Below are 22,799 nucleotides of genomic sequence, written 5' to 3'. Positions count from 1 at the left end.
AAATTCTTCTCGTCCTTCTCCAAATCCAAAGCTACCTTCCTGGATGTCTACTTGCATTTAGACAAGACTCACAATCAAGCCTCAGTCCATATCAAACTCAACAACAAATAACAGTATCTCCACTTTGACACCGGTTGCTCCATCCACATCAAATACTCCTTTCCATACAGCATAGGCATCCATAAAACTCTGTATCAGAACCCATGGGCAACCTGGAAAAAGCATCACATGCTTTGTGGTGGGCTGAAAATGGATATCATAAAAATAATTGCTAAGAAATAACACCCAATGCTGTAATTGTCTTGTCAGGGGGTCCAGCCTTGGGATTAAACCATGATACCAACAATTTATCACCCATAAAAAGTGAAATTTGGAGCCATAAAGGAAAATGTGATACTTTTTCTCACAACTAGTGGCTCTTTCTGTTGTTGTTGTTGTGGTCTTCAGTCCTGAGACTGATTTGATGCAGCTCTCCATGCTAATCTATCCTGTGCAAGCTCCTTCATCTCCCAGTACCTACTGCAACCTACATCCTTCTGAATCTGTTTAGTGTATTCATCTCTTGGTCTCCCTCTACGATTTTTACCCTCCACGCTGCCCTCCAATGCTAAATTTGTGATCCCTTGATGCCTCAGGACATGTCCTACCAACCGATCCCTTCTTCTTGTCAAGTTGTGCCACAAACTTCTCTTCTCCCCAATCCTATTCAATACCTCCTCATTAGTTACGTGATCTACCCACCTAATCTTCAACATTCTTCTGTAGCACCACATTTCGAAAGCTATTCTCTTCTTGTCCAAACTATTTATTGTCCACGTTTCACTTCCATACATGGCTACACTCCATACAAATACTTTCAGAAATGACTTCCTGACACTTAAATCTATACTCAATGTTAACAAATTTCTCTTCTTCAGAAAGGCTTTCCTTGCCATTGCCAGTCTACATTTTATATCCTCTCTACTTCGACCATCATCAGTTATTTTGCTCCCCAAATAGCAAAACTCCTTTACTACTTTAAGTGTCTCATTTCCTAATCTAATTCCCTCAGCATCACCCGAGTTAATTTGCCTACATTCCATTATCCTCGTTTTGCTTTTGTTGATGTTCATCTTATACCCTCCTTTCAAGACACTGTCCATTCTGTTCAACAGCTCTTCCAAGTCCTTTGCTGTCTCTGACAGAATTACAATGTCATCTGCGAACCTCTAAGTTTTTATTTCTTCTCCCTGGATTTTAATGCCTACTCCGAACTTTTCTTTTGTTTCCTTTACTGCTTGCTCAATATACAGATTGAATAAAATCGGGGAGAGGCTACAACCCTGTCTCACTCCCTTCCCAACCACTGCTTCCCTTTCATGCCCGTCTACTCTTATAACTGCCATCTGCTTTCTGTACAAATTGTAAATAGCCTTTCGCTCCCTGTATTTTACCCCTGCCACCTTTAGAATTTGAAAGAGAGTATTCCAGTCAACATTGTCAAAAGCTTTCTCTAAGTCTACAAATGCTAGAAACATAGGTTTGCCTTTCCTTAATCTTTCTTCTAAGATAAGTCGTAAGGTCAGTATTGCCTCACGTGTTCCAACATTTCTACGGAATCCAAACTGATCTTCCCCGAAGTCGGCTTCTACCAGTTTTTCCATTCGTCTGTAAAGAATTTGCTAAGTATTTTGCAGCTGTGACTTATTAAACTGATAGTTCGGTAATTTTCACATCTGTCAACACCTGCTTTCTTTGGGATTGGAATTATTATATTCTTCTTGAAGTCTGAGGGTATTTCGCCAGTCTCGTACATCTTGCTCACCAGATGGTCGAGTTTTGTCAGGACTGGCTCTCCCAAGGCCGTCAGTAGTTCTAATGGAATGTTGTCTACTCCTGGGGCCTTGTTTCAACTCAGGTCTTTCAGTGCTCTGTCAAACTCTTCACGCAGTATCGTATCTCCCATTTCATCTTCACCTACATCCTCTTCCATTTCCATAATATTGTCCTCAAGTACATCGCCCTTGTATAGACCCTCTATATACTCCTTCCACCTTTCTGCTTTCCCCTCTTTGCTTAGAGCTGTGTTTCCATCTGAGCTCTTGATATTCATACAAGTGGCTCTCTTTTCTCCAAAGGTCTCTTTAATTTTCCTGTAGGCTGTATCTATCTTACCCCTAGTGAGATAAGCGTCTACATCCTTACATTTGCCCTCCAGCCATGCCTGCTTAGCCATTTTGTACTTCCTGTCGATCTCATTTTTGAGACGTTTGTATTCCTTTTTGCCTGCTTCATTTACTGCATTTTTATATTTTCTCCTTTCATCAATTAAATTCAATATTTCTTCTGTTATCCAAGGACTTCTACTAGCCCTCGTCTTTTTACCTACTTGATCCTCTGCTGCCTTCACTACTTCATCCCTCAGATCTACCTATTCGTCTTCTACTGTATTTCTTTCCCCCATTCCTGTCAATTGTTCCCTTATGCTGTCCCTGAAACTCTGTGCAACCTCTGGTTTAGTCAGTTTATCCAGGTCCCATCTCCTTACATTCCCACCTTTTTGCAGTTTCTTCAGTTTTAATCTACAGTTCATAACCAATAGATTGTGGTCAGAGTCCACATCTGCCCCTGGAAATGTCCTACAATTTAAAACTTGGTTCCTAAATCTCTGTCTTACCATTACATAATCTATCTGATACCTTTTAGTATCTCCAGGATTCTTCCATGTATACAACCTTCTTTTATGATTCTTGAACCAAGTGTTAGCTATGATTAAGTTATGCTCTGTGCAAAATTCTAACAGACGGCTTCCTCTTTCATTTCTTAGCCCCAATCCATATTCACCTACTATGTTTCCTTCTCTCCCTTTTCCTACTGTCGAATTCCAGTCACCCATGACTATTAAATTTTTGTCTCCCTTCACTACCTGAATAATTTCTTTTATCTCATCATACATTTCTTCAATTTCTTCGGCATCTGCAGAGCTAGTTGGCATATAAACTTGTACTACTGTAGTAGGCATGGGCTTCATGTCTATCTTGGCCACTATAATACGTTCACTATGCTGTTTGTAGTAGCTTACCTGCACTCCTATTTTTTTTATTCATTATTAAACCTACTCCTGCATTACCCCTATTTGATTTTGTATTTATAACCCTGTATTCACCTGACCAGAAGTCTTGTTCCTCCTGCCACCAAACTTCACTAATTCCCACTATATCTAACTTTAAATTATCCATTTCCCTTTTTAAATTTTCTAGCCTACCTGTCCAGTTAAGGGATCTGACATTCCACACTCCGATCCATAGAATGCCAGTTTTCTTTCTGCTGATAATGACGTCCTCTTGAGTAGTCCCCGCCCGGAGATCTGAATGGGGGACTATTTTACCTCCGGAATATTTTACCCAAGAGGACGCCATCATCATTTAACCATACAGTAAAGCTGCATGCCCTCGGGAAAAATTACGGCTGTAGTTTCCCCTTGCTTTCAGCCGTTTGCAGTACCACAACAGCAAGGCTGTTTTGGTTAATTTTACAAGGCTAGATCAGTCAATCATCCAGACTGTTGCCCCTGCAGCTACTGAAAATGCTGCTGATGCCCCTATTCAGGAACCACACGTTTGTATGTGTTGTGACTCGCCGATCATTCAAAGCGCCACCGCGCAATTACGCACGTCCTCTACGTGCGGTGCTGTCTGCCAGCCATGCAGCAGCTGCGCCACCTAAGCGGCCAGCTGAGCAGCAGCCGCTAGACTGGGACTCAGTGCTCATTCGAATGCTAACGTGTACACATGCCTTGCTTGTCAACTTACTCTGTGACTTACATGTGTTGTGTCGTTCTGAAATATGTGTGTTAAACTTGACATTATAACAATTGGTGACGAGGTAGTGGGTTTTTCCTTTTCACCGTTGACCCACAGGGTTCCATGGCTACTGTCGAGCAACTATTGCAAAATCTCCTTGAACAGCAAACGCTTCAAACAGCGGCAATTCGCGATTTCGTCGCGGTGTCAAATGCGGGGCGTTTCTCGTCATTGGCTATACCTCCTTTTCCTCCATACGACGAGACAGCGGAAGACTGGTCTGATTATGAAAAACATCTTCAACAGCACTTCTTGGCATTTCATGTCACGGACGAACAACCATGCAAGTCTCTGTTCCTTTCCTGGATTTCACCTCAAATGTATCGGTTGTTGTCGCAATTGGCTCCTTTGAAGGATCCTGCGTCTTTGTCCTTTGCTGAAATGTGCTCACTTCTGTCTGTCTATTTTCAAAAGCAAACCCATGTGGTAGCCTCTCGTGTTGCCTTTTATTGTTGTCAAAAACAGCCACATCAATCCTATCGCGCCTCAGTCGAAAGTGTCAAATTGTTACTGACGTTCACAAAGAATCCTATGCCGATTCCATGGTACGGGATGCTATTATCCGGTCGGCGCCCGACAAAGAAGTTCGGCAACGTGCCCTTCAGTTGGCGAATCCAACTCTAGATGAAGTTCTCTCCACTGCGCAGTCTTTTGAAATTTCTCGCGCCGCTGGGGCGCAAATAGAGGCGTGGGGTGATGTCGGGGAAATACAACCTCTGTGCGCTGTTGACGACGCGTGCGGCGCGTCCACGCCAGCCAACGTGGCCGCAGTGCGCTCCCACGCGCAGCCTCGGCCTAGCCGTAAACAACACGCTAAGAAACTGCAGCAAAACCCCCGGCAACTTCCTTCGTGTCCGCGGTGTTTTACAAAACATTCACGCGAGGATTGTCCCCAGTGTTGGGCTGTGTGTCACAATTGCAAAAAGAAAGGTCATGTGTCTTCCGTTTGCAAATCCGACCGCATACATGATGTTCATGAACATGATGCTGATTCTGATTCTATGTTGTCTGTCAACTGCACTTCTTCCCTTTCAGGGAAGTTATTCCTCACTGTCCAAATCCTTGGTCGAGATGTTCGTATGCAAGTGGATACCGGCTCAGCTGCCACTATAATTAGTTCTCAGACGTATCTTCAGTTGGGTTCTCCACTCCTGTCACCTGTCACTCAGCAATTACGGACGTACAATAAACAGAAGATTTCTCTCTTGGGACAGTTTAATGCTGAGGTATCTTACAAATCTGTTGTTCGCACTGTTCCCATATTTGTGGTCGACCAGAGTAACGCAGAAAATCTTTATGGTTTCGATGCCTTTCGCGTTTTTGGGTTCTCCATAGATGACTCTGTCAATATTGTCTCTGATGCTATTCCTTATGTTCAACTGGATTCCTTGTCAACGACATTTTCGTTCCTTTTTTCTCCTGGGTTAGGCCATGCAAACGACTTTGAAGCTCATATCACGCTCAAACCCACTGCTCGGCCTAAGTTTTTTCGGGCTCGGCCCATTCCTGTGGCCCTTCGTGATCGGGTGAAACGGGAGTTGGATCGTCTCACTACTTCAAGGGTCTTGCTTCCTATCATCCAGTGAGTGGTCCTCTCCTGTCGTTGTCGTTGCTAAGCCAAATGGTGATATTAGTCTCTGTGGCGATTTCAAAGCCACTGTAAATGCTCAATGCCTCATCGACACTTACCCTAAGCCCTGTCCTGAACAACTGTTCACTAAACTTGCTGGAGGCCATTATTTTTCTAAAATTGATCTGTCAGAAGCTTATCATCAACTTCCTCTCGACGCTGCTTCCCGGCAGTTTCTGGTCCTTAACACGCCTTTCGGCCTCTACCAATACCAACGCTTGCCATTCGGGGTTGCTAGCGCCCCTGCTCTCTTTCAGCGATTCTTGGAACAATTATTGCTCCCTGTCCCTGGGTGTATCAATTACATGGACGACATTGTTGTCACTGGCTCCACCACTGAAGAACATCCTCAAAATCTAGGTACACTTTTTCATGTCTTACAGACTGCCGGTCTTAAGTGTAATCTTCAGAAATCACAATTTTTTCAGGCATCTATCACGTACTTGGGGTTTCGACTCTCTCAGGATAGTATTTGCCTGCTTCAGCAAACTGTCACTGCAATCGATGCCCTTCCTCGCCCTACATCTGTTAAGAAACTGCAGGCCTTCTTGGGGAAAATAGCATACTATCACAAGTTTTTACCGTCTGCGGCTTCGGTGGCTCAGCCGTTGCATCGCCTGTTGCATAAAAACGTGTCTTTTCACTGGTCCATGTCATGCGAAGCGGCTTTCCAGAAATTGAAGACTATGCTGAAACAGGCCCCGTGCCTGGCTACTTACCGACCTGGCCAACATCTTGTTCTTGCCACAGACGCCTCTCAATATGGGGTCGGTGCAGTCCTTGCGCACCATTTTTCTGACGGTTCGGAACAACCCATTGCTTATGCCTCCAAAACACTCACGGATGCCCAACAAAAGTATTCTCAAATTGAGAAAGAATCTTTGGCCATTATTTATGTTCTTCATAAGTTTGGTGTTTTTCTCTATGGCTCAAAATTTCATGTTGTTACGGATCACAAACCACTTGTTTCCTTGTTTCATCCATCAACGTCACTTCCCGACAAGGCTGCACACCGCCTCCAGCGTTGGGCTCTTTACTTGTCTCGTTTCAATTATGAGATTCATTTCTGGCCAACGGCTCAACATGCAAATGCTGATGCTCTGTCTCGCCTTCCCAAGGGTCCTGATCAGGCATTCGATAGGGACGAACTTTTGTGTTTCCACCTGGATGTTGCCGAGCAGCGGGTTGTGGACGGGTTCCCCATCACTGGGGACAGGCTGGCGGCTGCTACTGGTTCTGACCCTACCCTCTCCCGGGTTTTATGCTGTATTCACAGAAGGGTTGGCCAGATCGCCCGTCCACTAACACTTCTGATCCGTTGCGGAACTACTATGCTTTGCGCTACCGCCTCACGGCTAGGGATGGTGTTATTCTCCTCTCCACTGACAATGCTTTGCCGCGTGTTGTGGTACCTGCGTCTTTGCGTGCTTCGGTCTTGCGCCTCCTTCACCAAGGGCACTGGGGTGTGTCTCGCACAAAATCTCTGGCGCGCCGTCATGTGTACTGGCCTGGCATCGACTCTGAAATAGCACACATGGTCACTGCCTGTGGCCCTTGTGCGTCACAGGCCGCTGCCCCGAAGTCATCTTTGTCACCGTGGCGTTCGCCTGAGAAGCCTTGGGAGCGCAGTCATGCTGACTTTGCGAGACCCTTTTTAGGTACTTATTGGCTCCTCGTAACTGATGCCTACCCTTCCTTTCATTGTCCGTTGCACGTCGCCTACCACCGCGGCAACCACCAGTGCTCTTGCCCGCATTTTTTCTTTGGAAGGCCTCCCCTCTACTCTTGTTACTGATAATGGTCCGCAATTTGCCTCTTCCGAATTTGCGGATTTTTGTACTTGTCATGGCGTTATGCATGTCACGGCCCTGCCGTTCCATCCACAATCCAACGGTGAGGCTGAACGACTGGTCCGCACATTTAAGGCTCAGATGCGGAAACTTCTGACTTCTTCTGCTGCTGATGATGCGCTTCTCCAGTTTCTGGCATCTTACCGTTTCACCCCCATGGGCGACCACAGCCCGGCTGAGCTCTTACATGGCCAACAGCCCCACATGCTACTTCATCTTCTGCGGCCTTCCACCTCACGGCCGCGGGTGACTTCACTTGGCCGGTTCACCGCCGACGACCTCGTCTGGGTACGGGGATATGGCAGGCGGCCAAAATGGAACCCGGGCCGCATTTTAAGACACCGTGGCAGACGCCTGTATGAAATCCAGACGGACACGGGTGTTGCAGTGCGTCATTCGGACCAGCTTCGGCCTCGTGTGCCAGCAACGCCTGTTCCGAATGCCGCTACACCATCTTTGGCTCTACCTGACGCTCGGGATCTTGGCATCTCTCAATACTTACAATGCAGCCCTCTCACCGTCATCGCGATGCCAGCACAAGAACAAACGTCACCAGGAGACGTGCCCATGCAGGAACTGGATGACCATCCTCTGTCAGAACAAATCTACTCGCCTCCTCCTCCAACGGACGCCGACACATCGCCCATGTCTCCTGTCATATCAACTGAACTGGCCGCAACGGGCAGACTGGTGCACGGGGCCCCAGCAGATTCGACCCCTACGTCTCCTGTCATCTCGACCCGTTATCATCGGGGACACTTCCCTCCGTACGGGAAGCCTCCTCCTCGAGACTTTACAGCAAGTCAAACAACGCCTACGGACGTTAGCCATCTCCAGGACACCTCCATCAAGACCAGTGCAACAATTTCAAAAGGGGGAAGTGTTGTGACTCGCCGATCATTCAAAGCGCCGCCGCGCAATTACGCGCGTCCTCTACGTGCGGCGCTGTCTGCCAGGCATGCAGCAGCTGTGCCACCTAAGCGGCCAGCCGAGCAGCGGCCGCTAGACTGGGACTCAGTGCTCATTCGAATGCTACATGTACACATGTCTTGCTTGTCAACTTACTCTGTGACTTATATGTGTTGTGTCGTTCTGAAATATATGTGTTAAACTTGACGTTATAACAGTCTGGCCTCTCAACAGATACCCCTCCATTGTGGTTGCACCTACTGTACGGCTATCTGTATCGTTGAGGCACGCAAGCCTCCCCACCAACGGCAAGGTCCACGGTTCATGGGCGGGCTCTTTCTGTATCTGGGAGTAATTCTTTTGGGCAGGCAAGGGGTTCTTAGATGTGAAAGCAATTGGTTGTTCTGATCTGTCTAGATTTCTGGGGGACAGTATGGCACCAGTCCTATACTGTGATGTGTCAGCAGTCAGTATTAAGTTTGTCTTTGAGTCAAAGCTAGCAAGGCAGGGACCAATGGTTACCAAGCTTTTAGTCACAAAAAAGCACACTGACAAGTGCCTGACCAAACAAATTTCACACCCTTCTTACAATGTTGACTGAGAGGTTGTAAGACCTCCAATTCACACGGTGTGAATTTCTTACAATAGTTAACCTTGCCAAGGAATGCCTGCAGCCCCTTTAAGTTCTGAGGGATGAACAACTTATCAATTACTGCGACACGATCATCAAGTGGTTTAATGCCCTCCTTACATAAGGCATTCCCTAAACACTTCACACTGGGTGCAAAAGAAATGTACACTTTTCCAACTTACAATAAAGACCATTGTCCTTCCGTGCCTGAAACACTGCCTGAAAATTTTGCAAATGTCCTACCCTGGTGGCCCAAGTAACAATTAAGTCATCCTGATAAATTGCACACTTCGGAATATGGTGAAATCTCTGCTCAATAATCTGCTTAAAAATTCCTGTGGCTGATGCAACAGCAAAAGGTAACATGGTAAATTTATAAGAAGCCAAACAGTGTATAAATAATGAGCAACTGATATGACTTGGCATTGAGGGGCAACTGTAGACAGGCATCTCACAAATCAGTTTTTGAAAAATGGCATCCACCGGCCTTGGTGCGAGGGATTGGATAAATGTCCAACTCACTTTGGGTGTTAATAGTGGATTTAAAATTGCCACACAACCGAATCACCCTATAGGGTCTTTTAACCACCACAAATGGTGTTGCCCAGAGACTTGATGCTACAGGTGAAATGTCCCCTAATTGTGTAGTCTGTCTAATTCAGCTTTAACTATGTCTCTCACAGCAAACGACAAAGGGCAGCCACCACGAAACTTAGGGGTCACAGATGGTTTAAGCTAAATGTGGGCAATAAAATCACTTGCTTTACCCCACATTGGCTCAAGCAACTATTTATGGGTCTGCAAAAGTGACTCAAGGTCGTGAAGAGGATGACTACAAATTTAAAAATTACATGATCAACCTTTGGAAATCAATTGCCATATAAAAGTGTTCAACCCAAAAAATATTCAACATTGCAGCACAATTGACCACTTATAATGTTACTTGCTGTCCCATGTTATATTTTGTCACCACAACCAGTTGACCCTTCAACAGAATTTGTTGGCAACTACACTGTTTTTGTAACTACTTGTAACAGAGGGCTGCCTAGTTCATGACATGTAGACAAACTGATTAATGAGGTCACAGCCCCAGTATCAAGCTGAAACTCAACTGAGTGTCCCAAAAGAGAAAACTGTAGCACAAGCTTATGAACCGTTTGCAAAGTGCGTGCACCTGTTATGGAAAGTGCATTAATACCCAACTAGTCAACATTGTGAACAGGATGCTATGTAGCACACACAGCAACTGTGGCCTCCCTGTGGTTGCACTATAAATAAATTTTATTTAAATGCAGACATTTCCACAAGTTATGTTGGGTGTGACACGTCCAGCCATCTAACGAACTCTCCAACACCAAGAGAGGACAGATGTTACTGCCTGCCACTCCACTGTTTGCATGAAGGCTGGTCCTATGGTGGAGAAACCTGATTCCTGGTATATCCCTCATGAAGCTACTTAACACAGCTGCAGTGAGACTGCTCTTCAGCAACTAAGTGAGACCTAGGCATGTTATGACTCTGGGGAATGAGACTCTGCTGTATTGTATGATGATGTACTATGGAATAAGCCACACTCCACTTCCACTGCATGGCACTCATCAGCAAAGGTTTTCCGTGCCACCACAGACAACTCATACAACCATGCTAACTGTGCCCCATTGGCTAGAGACGAGTCAGACAACCCAAAGGCCCTCACTTGAAATGACTTATCTGGAGCTAATCAAATAATTACTTTGTGGATGGTTAGCTCTTAGTAACGTATGCCACACTGACTATAATCACACTTATAATCTCTAGCCAAACACTGTAACTCTGCTATCAACTCATTAACCCCACTTTCATAGCTGATTTAACTTAAGATGCACTGCCACAGCATGTGATTTATGCACAAAATGTGCAATCAAAACCACACACAAATCGTCAAATTTCAACAAAGCAGGGTCCATGTGCAGAGAAAGCGTTTGTACCAAATTATAAAGAAAGGAACGAGAAGAAAGGAAGAGTGCATTTACATCTACAGTTTCGGCAACTTTTCTTACCTTGCAGTAGAAATCTCTGTACCTATGTCAAAATGTCTTAAAGCCTGAGGGGTGGCTGGGGTGGGTGGTGCCTGTTGCCACAGTTGCCCATCACTTGCAGCACTTAGTGTGCTGTATTTGCTGCTGCTGCTGCTGCTGCTGCTGCCACAATTCCATAAAGAGGTAATCCATGATGATGCAACCCAACTGATGCATGCGCGAGACAGACTCGTCACCACTTTGGCAACTCATTCCTGGGGTTTGAAAAGATGAATTCGCAACCTGGGAGGAAAACACTGCACTGTGTCTAAGCCTGACCAAGTTGTCAACAGTGAGACTTCTAACGTCTCAAGAACTAAATCACACAAAGCCGTACACAAGCCAGAAATGTCAGCGGCACACTTAATACGACAAGAGAGCACGCCGAGAAAAGAGATTAGAGGCTCTCTTTACAATACACACAGCACTGGCCCACCCTGTCAGTAGCCACTGTAAGCAGTTTGCTGGCTGCCAGCACCGCTGGTTCTGCATCCTCTTTTGTCATGACATTATCAGCAATAGCATATACCAAACTCCCCTTGTCACTCAGTACAATCCACACCCTGAATACCTCAATAGTTTACTCCTCTATGCCTATGACACATTTAAGTCACGCCATAAAATGGTAGTCTCTCCCTGGTCAATTCACCACAACACCTTTTGCTATCTTCCATTGCTCTACTAATCTTTATAACAACCTTGTCAAACCACACGACACTCCCAACAACCTACCCACTAACACTTAATCCACCCTCTCCACTAATAAATACTGTAACATCAAAGGCAGAGCAAAATGTGAAAGGAATCATTCTGTTTGCCGACTGGTGTGTTCATTGGATGACTTTCTATATAACGATAACAACAACTAACAGAAGGATGGCAGAGTTAAATTAGTCATTTATCTTTTCTTAGATTTTCACCTTTCTCTCTTAATTTAAAAATTGTCTCTCTCTCTCTTCCCTCTTTTTTCCTTCTTCCTTTTTACACTTTATAAACCCACATGTGAATCCCTGAAGGGAAGACAGCATTCTTTTCATGAGGCATTATTGAGATTGAGGAACTTTAGAGAACCAACATTTGAAGTCAACAACACAATGGTTCCACCTCTGCCAATGTACATTTTAAATAAGGACCACAAAGATAAGAGGAGAAAAATTTGGGCTTGTACGGTGGCTTATAGACTTTCATTTTCTCTCACTCTATTTGTAGGTGGAACAGGAAAGGAAATGGCTACTAGTGGTATGTTGTACCTTCTGCAGTCCACTGTACAGTGGCTTGGGGAGTATGTATGTAGATGTATAATTGCAAATAACTTTCCATCTTTCATTTCTCTTACCTTTTTAATTGATATTTACTTCTTAGATTGTCCCTCTGAACTCAAGCTGGTGCAGTTTTCACCAGTGTACCGTCTTGAACATCATACTTTCTGATGCCTTTTCTTTCAGTTTTGCTTTGCCTTCTCCTTATAACAGGTGGGTCCTCACAACCAAGGGTCTGAGAAATCTGCCCAAGCTTTCCCAACAAATCGCTCTTTCCTCCTTTAAGATGTTCCAAAAGATAAGATGTTTGAATGTATCATAGTCTTCAGAAGGTACAAATTCACTTTCTGAAGCAGAAAAGTCACTCACATCATTTATTCCTACCATAGTAACAACAACCGACTGATGTGTGATGCTCCTGCTAGCACTGTGTCTTTGTGTACTACTAGCCACCATGCACAGTCACCTATGGTAACATACACAAATCATTTTGGTGAAGTAACCAGGCAGCTCCTTTCACTCTCTAGCAGCATGATTGTTCTGTGAAACCACGTGCTTTTTACACCAAAGAGAGAGGATCAATATGCAGCTCATTTTAGTCCAAAAGTGGAGATATCTGGTTCTTCCACAAAGCCCTTCAACTGCATATTTTAACATGTCTGGATAATTCCCTATACCAGTGATGCATTACATATATCACTAAGCACAGTACTTATTAAGTTAGAACTACTTTTCAGAAATCTGTTTGAAATTCCATGAACTTTTGTTTTTAGAATTTTTAGAAATATATTAATTACAGTGAAGGATGTTGGTGCTACTTCTAGTTGCTTAAAGTTTTGTGGAATGACATTTTCAACATATTCTCTTGGTCCTTAAACTGAATCATTTAATAAAAATTTTTCTGCTGCATTTAGAAAGTGATTGTTAAAAGTACTCACAAATCATGATTATCAGTAGCGACATTGTGATTTAGTTTAACTGTCATGGTATCTTGTACACTCACTGGCACCACGCGGGATTAGCCAAGCAGTCTAAGGTGCTGCAGACATGGACTGTGTGGCTGGTCCCGGCGGAGGTTCGAGTCCGACCTTAGCAGCTAAGTCCCATAAGATTTCACACATTGAACATTTGAACACTCACTGGCTGTCCTATCCCACATGGTTTTAATCTTATTATCTGCATCATTAATTTCCGGCAGGGTATACATACTTCTCGACAGTTTAATGACTTTCTTTAAAATATTACAATATTTTTTTTGTAGTATGCACGTGATGTCAGTTCTTGAATTATTCTGGTATTTTTATAAATATCCCTCTTCCTCTTATTTGACATTTTATTTCCCTTTTTTATCAATGGCTTACTTGGTTTTTAATAAATTTTCTGGAAAACTTTTTAGGAAAGTTACTTTCAAATACTGACACAAATTCACTATGGAATAAACTGAATTTGACATCCGTCCTCTTTCTACAAACCTCATCCCATACCACCTCTTTTAGCTTACTCTAAAAATACTGTATCCTCTTCTCGTTAATAAGCCCCACCGTTTTGTACAAGCCTGTCTCAGGGCTTGAGGTGCCATATTGTTTATTTCCATTAATTGTGCGTTATGATCAGATAGTCCATTAACAATTGGGTGCACATTAACTGTTTCATCCTAAAGACTGTCTACAAAAATGTTTCCGATTAGTGTCCTACCACCTTCCTGTACTCACGATGGAAAAACTGACCACTGAAATTCGATTGAGGCACCCACATAATGTTTTGGTTCATTTTTCCTGGGTTCATATTTTAAGAAATCTACACTGAGATCTCCACAAACTACTTTTTCTTCTTGTCTAATATGTAGCTCAATAATGCATCTAGATTTCTCATAAACAGCTGAAAGTTTCCTAGAGGGGATCTCTAAGCTGTTAAAATTATCAGAGAACTATTCTGCAATAGCAACCCAGAAGAAATTTTGGGTTTCACAGCTGATATAGCTATTTGTTCTAAAACTACAGCAGCAGCTCTGTCGCATCCTAATGATGCTGTAGTATAAGGGGAAGTATCATCATTGAGTGACTATACATGGATACAGGATGATTAAGGCAGAATATCTATTTGATGTGAAGAATGGCAGCTTGCTCTAAACGTAGAAAAATCTAAGTTGATTATTTAGGTTGATTACTTGGCTTCTTTTCAGATTACAAAGACTCCTTTCCATAAGAATGACGCAATGTAATGGTGATGATTCATATTCTGACAATTTGAGGTCAATATGCCAGTCTTCATAAGTGTAGAAAAGCACTATGATTATTAACTTACTTCTTTGTTCCTTATTTTTTTCGCCAAGGAAAGTGCACTTTCCATCAAAAGAGAAGTTTTTGCTTCAGGCACCGCTATCTTCTTGGTGTCATCATAATACAGAGAAAAGCAGAAATCTATTATTCGGTCAATGATTATGCGGACTAGTGCCAACAACTGCACAATTAATGGTATCACAGTGTTCTTGAAGATCTTGATTGATTTTTTGTACATACTTTTCTGTGAACAAAGAAAAATACAGATCCTATCACACAAGAGAAAATTCCAGAATACAAACAATAAAAGAAAAATGAGGAAAGGCTGCCACTCACCTGCAGCTGATGGGATGGATGGTGTGGGAAAGGGGCAGCTGAAGACAGGGACCAGAGAACATCTAGGAAAGGTGGACTGTGAGGACAGGCTCCTGTGCTTAAGGGATGTCTCCTCATACCTTCTCAGTTCAGGAAAGTTTGTGCTGTTATTGGCAGCAACTGGATGGTTGATTTTGACATTAGCCTCATTTCGACAGTGTCCATTCATGCAGGAAGATATGTACCTTCTTGTCATATCCACATTTGAGGGTCATCCACAAATTAAGTTCCCTTTTTTCTTTTAACATATTTATCCTGAAATACAGCACCTGGGTGACAGAGCTACGATGTGCTGCTGCAGCAGTGGCTGAAAGTGCCAGCTCTTATTCTTTCTCTCCCCGACCATGAGGATCAGTCTGTAATAAAATTTCTTAATGCACAAAACAAGTGTCAATTGACAATCACCATCAGCTGTGGCAGGTGTAAGGCCCAAAGATCATGAGCAAACAGAACACCGTCAGGTGGCTTGCGGAGTATGGATGTAGATGTAGATGTGTTAATGGTGAAGGCAATTGTCCAAAGATTGTCAAAGTGTCCTTATTGCACAGGGCTGCAAGTGACTGCCCCTCATCAATGATGACCTTATGCAGCTGGTGCAGCAACACATTATGGAGAGGATTTGCTCCACAGTTATAGATCTCTTTAGACATTTTCTGCAGATATTGTGAGCCTTGCTGCATGAAATTATCACTAAATGGCTGCTGTTACAGGAAGCGTATGCTAGGTGGGTAATGAGAAACCTCACACAATAACACAAAGTAAACTGCTTAGAAGTAACAGTGGGTACCACAAGGACGGTGATGAATTCCTCGACCAGACTGTCACAGGTGATGAGACATGGGTTTTTAAATTTACCCTGGAAACCAAGTAGCAATCGATGCATTGGTGTCATAGTGGACTCCAGTCAAGATAAAGTTAAAAGAGACAGTTCAGTGTGGGTAGTCATGTTCTGGGACAGGATGCACATTCCGCTCATTGACTTCTTAACAAGAGATGAAAAAGTGAACACTGACTGTTTTTGTAAAACACTGAAGAAATTGCGATCAGCCATTCAAAATAAGACGTATGAAATGCACAGTGCAGGTGTTGTGTTAATCCATGACAATGATTGCCCACATACGGCTTGGTACAGAACACTTCTTCAGAAGAGGTTTGATTGGGAGCTATTTGACCATCAGCCAAACAATGCTGATCTTGTTCTCCGTGATTTCGATATTTTCTTGGACCTCAACAAATACGTACCTGCCAGTCAGCATTTTCACAATGGCATAGAACTGACAATGACTGCTGTACGCTTGTTCCACTCCTACTCTATGACACAGGAATACAAAAGGTGATCCCACAATACGACAAGTGTCTCCATTCTGTGTTGATTATGTTGAAAAATAGCTCAAGCATTGATGTATCTGTTATCAATAAAGTTTTTCATGTAACTATGATTTATTAAAAAATAAATAAATAACAGCAAAACTTAATTTCCAGATGACACTCATACAACACTGCACAGTAATTGCAGAACAGCCAGCATACAGCATGGCTGATATCAAATTTCACTGTACCTTTTTCTGGGAAGGAAACAGCTGTTTTTGGACTGCAGTTGGACATTGTGCCTTGGTGTAAGGTACAAGTCTTGCCCTAGATTATCTACATGGGGCTATAACAGGGGTGGATTCTGGCCAGGGATGCCACATAGACATGGATTACAATATCATAGCTACTGAAAGGATAGGTTAATGGGAAATGGAGGTAAAGTATTTATCACCATAGACAAGAAACTCATATCCACTGAGACGGAAATGAAATGCATGCAAGACTGTATGGGCTAGCCACAGTACCAAGGGTGGGAAATAAACTTTTAGCGGGGTACTTCTGTCAACCGCCAGACCCATCTCCAGATGCACGGAATACTTTACAGAACTCCTTAGTTCACTAATACATATTTTCACCAATCATAATGTCGTTATTGGAGGATATTTTAATCATCTAACAATCAACTGGTAAAAATTACAACCTTCTCTGAAAATCACCTGCATAAGGAAGTTCAAAACCCCACTCATGATGAAAATATTGCACCGGATATTACTTGAAAAATAAAACATTGTTTCAACGTATGTTAGTATACTGAACACCAAACAGACAACTTCTGTTGGATTTCACCTAGGGGGGGGGGGGGGGGGAGGGGAAATAAAAAAAATCGGAATTGAAAAAGAAGTCTGACAGGAGGCTCTCCATTACCAAGACTATTACTAGCAGTCCTACAGAAAATTTTCAGGTCCCTAAAATGGGAAAAAAAGGAAGGAATATGTTTTAATGAAATGTGTTTAAACTATCTCCATTTTAGTCATGACAGTGTATCATTTAACTCTAGAGCAGAAAAACTTTAACAGCTATTGGCAGAAATTATCACAGAAAGGCTGAAAGTAGGCTTTAAAAACAATTACAATAAGATTATAAAACAACATAAATTGAACACATTGACAAAAAAAATCAAAAAGAAATCACAGAACCATAAATTCCAAAATACCTAGGAATTACAATTACAAACAACTTAAATTGAAATGAACACATAGAAAATGTTGTGGGGGAGGCAAACCAAAGACTGTGTTTTATTGGCAAGATACTTAGAAAATGTTACAGATCTACTAAAGAGACTGTGTACACTACATTTGTCCTTCCTCTTTTAGAATACTGCTGTGTGTTGTGGGATCCTTGCCACATAGGATTAACAGAGTACATCGAGAAAGTTCAATGAAAGGCAGCACGTTTTGTCTTATCACGAAATAGGGGAGAGAGTGTCACTGACATGACACAGGATTTGGGGTTTTTCGTTGTGGTAGAATCTTCTCACAAAATTTCAATCGCCAACTTTCTCCTCTGAATGTGAAAATATTTTGATGATGCCAACCTACATATGGAGAAATGATCACCCCAATAAAACAAGGGAAATCAGTGCTCGCACAGAAAGATATAGGTGTTCATTTTTTCCGTGCCCTATTCGAGATTGGAATAATAGAAAATTGTAATGAAGTTGATCGATGACCCCTCTGCCAGCCACCTAAGTGTAATTTGCAGAGTATCCATATAGATGATGACAATAAACAGGTGGACTGCATAATCAACAAACAAGGGCAATAGTCTGTATTATTTTTGGTAAAATAAATACAGGTTTTGATGGGTCTGAGACAAAGTCTAGAATGAGTGCGGACCCATTCTGATTTGCATAATGAGGCATGCACTTTAAATGCGTACACCATTATAAACATGGTGTTTTCCAAGAACTGCTTGATGGGAATTACTAGGAGAGACAGAAAACAAGCAGATAAGGGTACAAATTGGAGTGGCTGTGGTAGAACAATGAAAATTAATGAAAGCTAGGTGGGGCTTGTAGCCATACAAATGGATGTTCTATACTGAATTCCAAGCAGTAAGAGAAGGCTGGGACAATGATCTAATTGGGAGCGGAGGGGGGGGGGGGGGGGGGGGGAGGTGCGGTAGATAACATAAGTAAACATGCAGGAGCAGTATGAATATGGACTGCAGAAGACCCTAAACCACAAAAAATTTAGCAGTGGCCTTTATCCAGCAGCAGTTGTCAAATGGTTGCTGATGACAGATTATTATTATTATTATTATTATTATTATCATCAAGTAGTACTTATATTATAAGAGAAAAATACAGTAATACCTACTGATTGTGAATGACTTCATTCCAGGTACATTGAAAACTTAGTTTGAAAACTTCATTTAGTTTAACAAAAGGACTTCTATCCATTTTTAACCTTTGTTTATTTCCTTTAGTGGCTATCCACAACATTTTCAAATGCCCTAAATACCAAAATGTGTACTGCAATTTTGCCTCCTGAAAATAACTGATAGGCAGTTATTCTCCCTCTGATAACTACAGAATGTTTTCAAAAACCAAGACTCATGTCACGGCATATGCTAGTGTAGATGAATACGAGTCAATTAGTGTCAGTTGTAAGTGGCTGTTAAATCTCCTTATGATAGTAGCCTGCAGTGGCTGGTTCTACCTGTTAATGTGCAGCTTGACTTGTTCTACATCCCTTTAGACTCTCCTTTACAATGGAGTTTACAGAACAGAATACATAATGAAATGAAAAAACAAGCTTTTCTTTTACAGTGCCCAGCTTATCCAGTGTTCTAGTGATCAAGTACAATGTCTTAGAGTCACTGCAATAAGTTTTCAAGTGTTTCAGAAAAGGTAATTAATCATTGTACTCCTCCACAGTTTCATGTCCTGCAGATTCCATCATGAAGAAATACCTTCAGGAATGTGAAATGAGTCAAGGTACCTATTAAGAAAATGAAGATGAAGTAGCGGAAATACGGAAGCGTCCGATCCCGCCCGTCTACTTTGACCCATGACGTCACAAATATGGCAGAAACGACCATAAACCACGATTCCAATATGGCGCATATAAAGTCGCTATGTACACATTGTGAGGACGAAAATACATCGAAAAACAAACACACACACTTTCCACAAGAAGCCTAATGACACTAACGGGACAAGCGCGGGAAATGGGGTGTTTTGGGTGGGGGGGCAAACTAAATATAAACAAATTTAGACGCCCACCCCCATACAAAACCACACAAAAAGAAGAAAAAACCGACAGCACAAAACTCCCCAAATACCACTAAACAATATCATCTGGAATCGGACACTTCCCTTGACCTATATAGCTCAACAGCAGCTCCCGATCCCATAAATTACGATCAAACACTTCCCTTGGTCTACATAGCTCAAAAACATCTCCTGATACCAACATACACAGCCACACATTGGGACCGAACACTTCCCTTGACCTGCGCACTTAATTTTATCCGTCATATCCATTCCTGAACAAAAACAACCGATTAATTTTACTAAAATTACCACACGACGTACAGCGAACACTAAATTAACCTTCACACAAAATCGTTAACTCACTGAAACGAATTCCACTACAAACACAGCTGACACACTAACAATTCTGGATAATGCAAACGGAGCCCATTACACCACACAAACGAAAACCCTGAACATACCACCAGAGAGCACAACAAACCACAACACGACGACATCTACAAACACACCACACTCAAACCAAGCTCCGCGCCGTCATGATGTCACACACGACAACACCCTTACGTCACGGGTCAAAGCCGACGCGTGGGATCGGACGCTTCTGTCGACCCGAAGTAGCTACTAGAAACTGCATTAATAGTTAATAAACATTAAAATACTTTAAATTATTAGTTGACATTCAAAGAAATAATTAACAGGAAAACCACTATTTTGAAAAAAGATGAAATTATCTCAGTAATACGAATATAGCCCTTTTGTATGAGTATTGCAACTTGTAACGCAGATAACAGGAAACTTAAATTATCGACTCTAGATCCAATCAGGCAATGTGTAGTTGCTTTATGTAAGACTTCAAGATTTTTGCACCTCAATACACAGAACATCACACTGAGACCCAAATAATGAGGAAAAGCCTAAAAGAAATTTTTCTTTCCTTACTGTTTTGTGGTTGCATAAATCAAAATTCAAAAGGAATTTATTTTAATTATTAGAAACAAATACCATTACCGAATTAATGTCAGCCATTGGCAAGTGAATGTAGCAATTCCAAAATCACTGAACATGTCTTTGCAAGATGTTCAGTTGCCTATCTTACACAGTATTCTTCTTATTCACTTTTGGTGAATGAACACTTTCCTGACTTCAGTTTAATTATCCCAAATGATATGCAAAGGATTCAGTTGAACCTAGTCAATAATATATTGATGCAGAATGAGTACTAGGTACAGTACAGAGGAAGCAGGTAGGCCTATAGAATATTTAGAGAAGTGGCTTGCAATATTTTTTATGTATTGTTAGTGATGTATTATGATTGACTGGAATGGGTGAACAGTTGTATTGGCACAAATGTAGCACCAAACGGTTTCTCTTTTAGCCTATGCTATACTTTTAATTGTTTGTTAAACCAGCTAAAATATTCATTCCATTTAAATAACTATGGCGAGGCAAAATACCACGAACAACTACCACACTTTAAAAACAATTTAAGTCGTGCAGTTTTCTTTAAATCATGACTGACGGTGTACAGACGGTAGTAAAACTTTATCAGACATGAGGGAAGCCCACATACATGAATTACAAACTCATTAATTTAAATAAAAAATGAATGAGGAATACTTGTACCGCGATTATAAAATTTAGACGGTGGGAAGTTACATAAAATGTGATAATTATCATACTGTAGTCACTCTGTTCGTGTTGTTTCTCTAAATAATGAACAATTCTCTTAGGGATGTCAACAGGCACAAGAGTAACATTGCTTGTTGACTGTCTCGATAATGCTGGTTAAAAATATACTAAAGCGCATAACAAAAGTGTGCACTTTTTCCCATTGATCTGCGAGGAACTACGAAAACCCGAATGAAACGTAAAAGCTAACAGAAAAAAATAGACAATTCTCTGCAGTAAAAATTACTTAAATTTGTGGTATTCCTTAAAAAAACACACACACAAGAGAAGATGATATACAAGAATTAGTTTTCTGGAAATTTTAGCCGTGTCTGCTTAGTATCTATCTCTAAATTAAGGGAATAAAGTTTATGGGCCGATATCAACTTACGCGTTTTTCTTTCCTTTGACACATTTCTTTTCTACAGAAACGTTTAATCTGTAAATGTCGCCAAGAACAGTTTATTCTTATGTGTCTGATTGGTTATACTGGTTTACTTCATGTGACTCAAAACGTTAAACCCATTTAACTTTCACTCTTCACCTGTGACGTGACTATGTTTACATGATTCAGCAGCTTTTACGCACTGTCACCTTTTGATGGCGATTGTCTGTAAAATGAAGGAAGAATAGATTTACAATTCCTTTGTAGAATTTAATTTCATGCTGCGGAAATCCTGAATCATTGCCATCAATCATTCCCCAAGTAAACGCGTTTTTATTCAATGTGCAGTCAGTTATCGGTTTCACAATGAAAATGTTAAATTATCGGTAGTTTGGTAATTTAAAGTTGTGTTTAATCGAGGTTATTTTTATGGAACAGAATTACAGTTTTCCCGAAGATTTGGTAAACTTTTATTGGCGTTAGAATGCTTACGAAGAAAGATGCTACCCATAAATGAAAAGTGCACCACGGTCCAATTGAATTCCTAACGGATTATATGCAAATTTGCACCGGAGTGGTATTCTCTCTTAAACATAAAATACTGTAGATCCTTAGAATAAGAGTCACATGTATTCAGAAAAAGGATAGCAACCATATCCTCCTTATCTTTATGTTTTATATATTATTTCTGTAATGTTTCTGACATGCCCGATACTGTTGTACTGAATGGTCCAAGGACGGTTAAACAAATAAAATTAATGGATAATCAAGTAAACTATAGTTCAGTTTCATTGAAATCTACCTCTTGTAGGGTCTTAAACGGCCGGTAAAAGCGTACAGCTTCGACCATACTAGGTCGAAAGCGTACAGTGATTTACTTGCACACATTCGTTCAGCGCATATGGTTCTCAGCGTGTACACAGGAGATTTGCGCAGATTCGTTGCAGCTAAGGTCGGTATACTGTATACAATTTGTGTGGATCAAATCACATTCTGGCATTCTATAAATGATAAATCCGACCAACTAGTGAGAGATGCGATTAGTAGCGGAAGACCTGTGGTCATTGGGTCGTGAATAAAACATACAAGAAATTTCGGAGAACATTGGGTCGTATGAATAAAACGGAATATATACTTCATACTCGAAATTTCGATGAACATTCTCAGGTTTGCATGAGTAAAGCGACTCGGAGAATATATTTCACCCGCGAATGTCCTCAGTATAAGTAAATGGGTGGGGGAAGCTGTTCAAGACAAAGAACACTCTCCGATTTCGTATGAATAAAACTAGTAGAGCTTCTCACAAGCGGAGAACATTCTCCGTTT

General features: G+C 41.8%; 1 protein-coding gene across 3 annotated transcripts in view; it reads right to left on the bottom strand.

The window, feature by feature from the left end:
* The window catches only part of LOC126457774 (fatty-acid amide hydrolase 2), a 104,765-nt gene extending 82,365 nt beyond the window's left edge, over positions 1 to 22,400 (bottom strand). Inside the window, exons 1-2 of one of the 3 annotated variants that reach the window (XM_050094353.1) lie at positions 22,276 to 22,400; positions 14,483 to 14,701 (exon numbers count right to left, since the gene is read on the bottom strand). In XM_050094353.1, the coding sequence (XP_049950310.1) occupies positions 14,483 to 14,701; positions 22,276 to 22,323 (267 nt within the window). In that variant the 5' untranslated portion in view covers positions 22,324 to 22,400. Of the gene's footprint in view, positions 1 to 14,482; positions 14,702 to 20,428; positions 20,551 to 21,479; positions 21,722 to 22,275 lie in introns of those variants that run through there. The other 2 variants (XM_050094354.1, XM_050094355.1) reach the window with 2 other exon arrangements.
* Between the last annotated feature and the right edge of the window lie 399 nt (positions 22,401 to 22,799).

This window comes from Schistocerca serialis, chromosome 2, assembly GCF_023864345.2.
Source record: "Schistocerca serialis cubense isolate TAMUIC-IGC-003099 chromosome 2, iqSchSeri2.2, whole genome shotgun sequence".
Taxonomy (NCBI): Eukaryota; Metazoa; Arthropoda; class Insecta; order Orthoptera; family Acrididae; genus Schistocerca; species Schistocerca serialis.
Note: the sequence above shows the minus strand (reverse complement) of the source record. Positions and strands in the feature narration are given on the sequence as shown.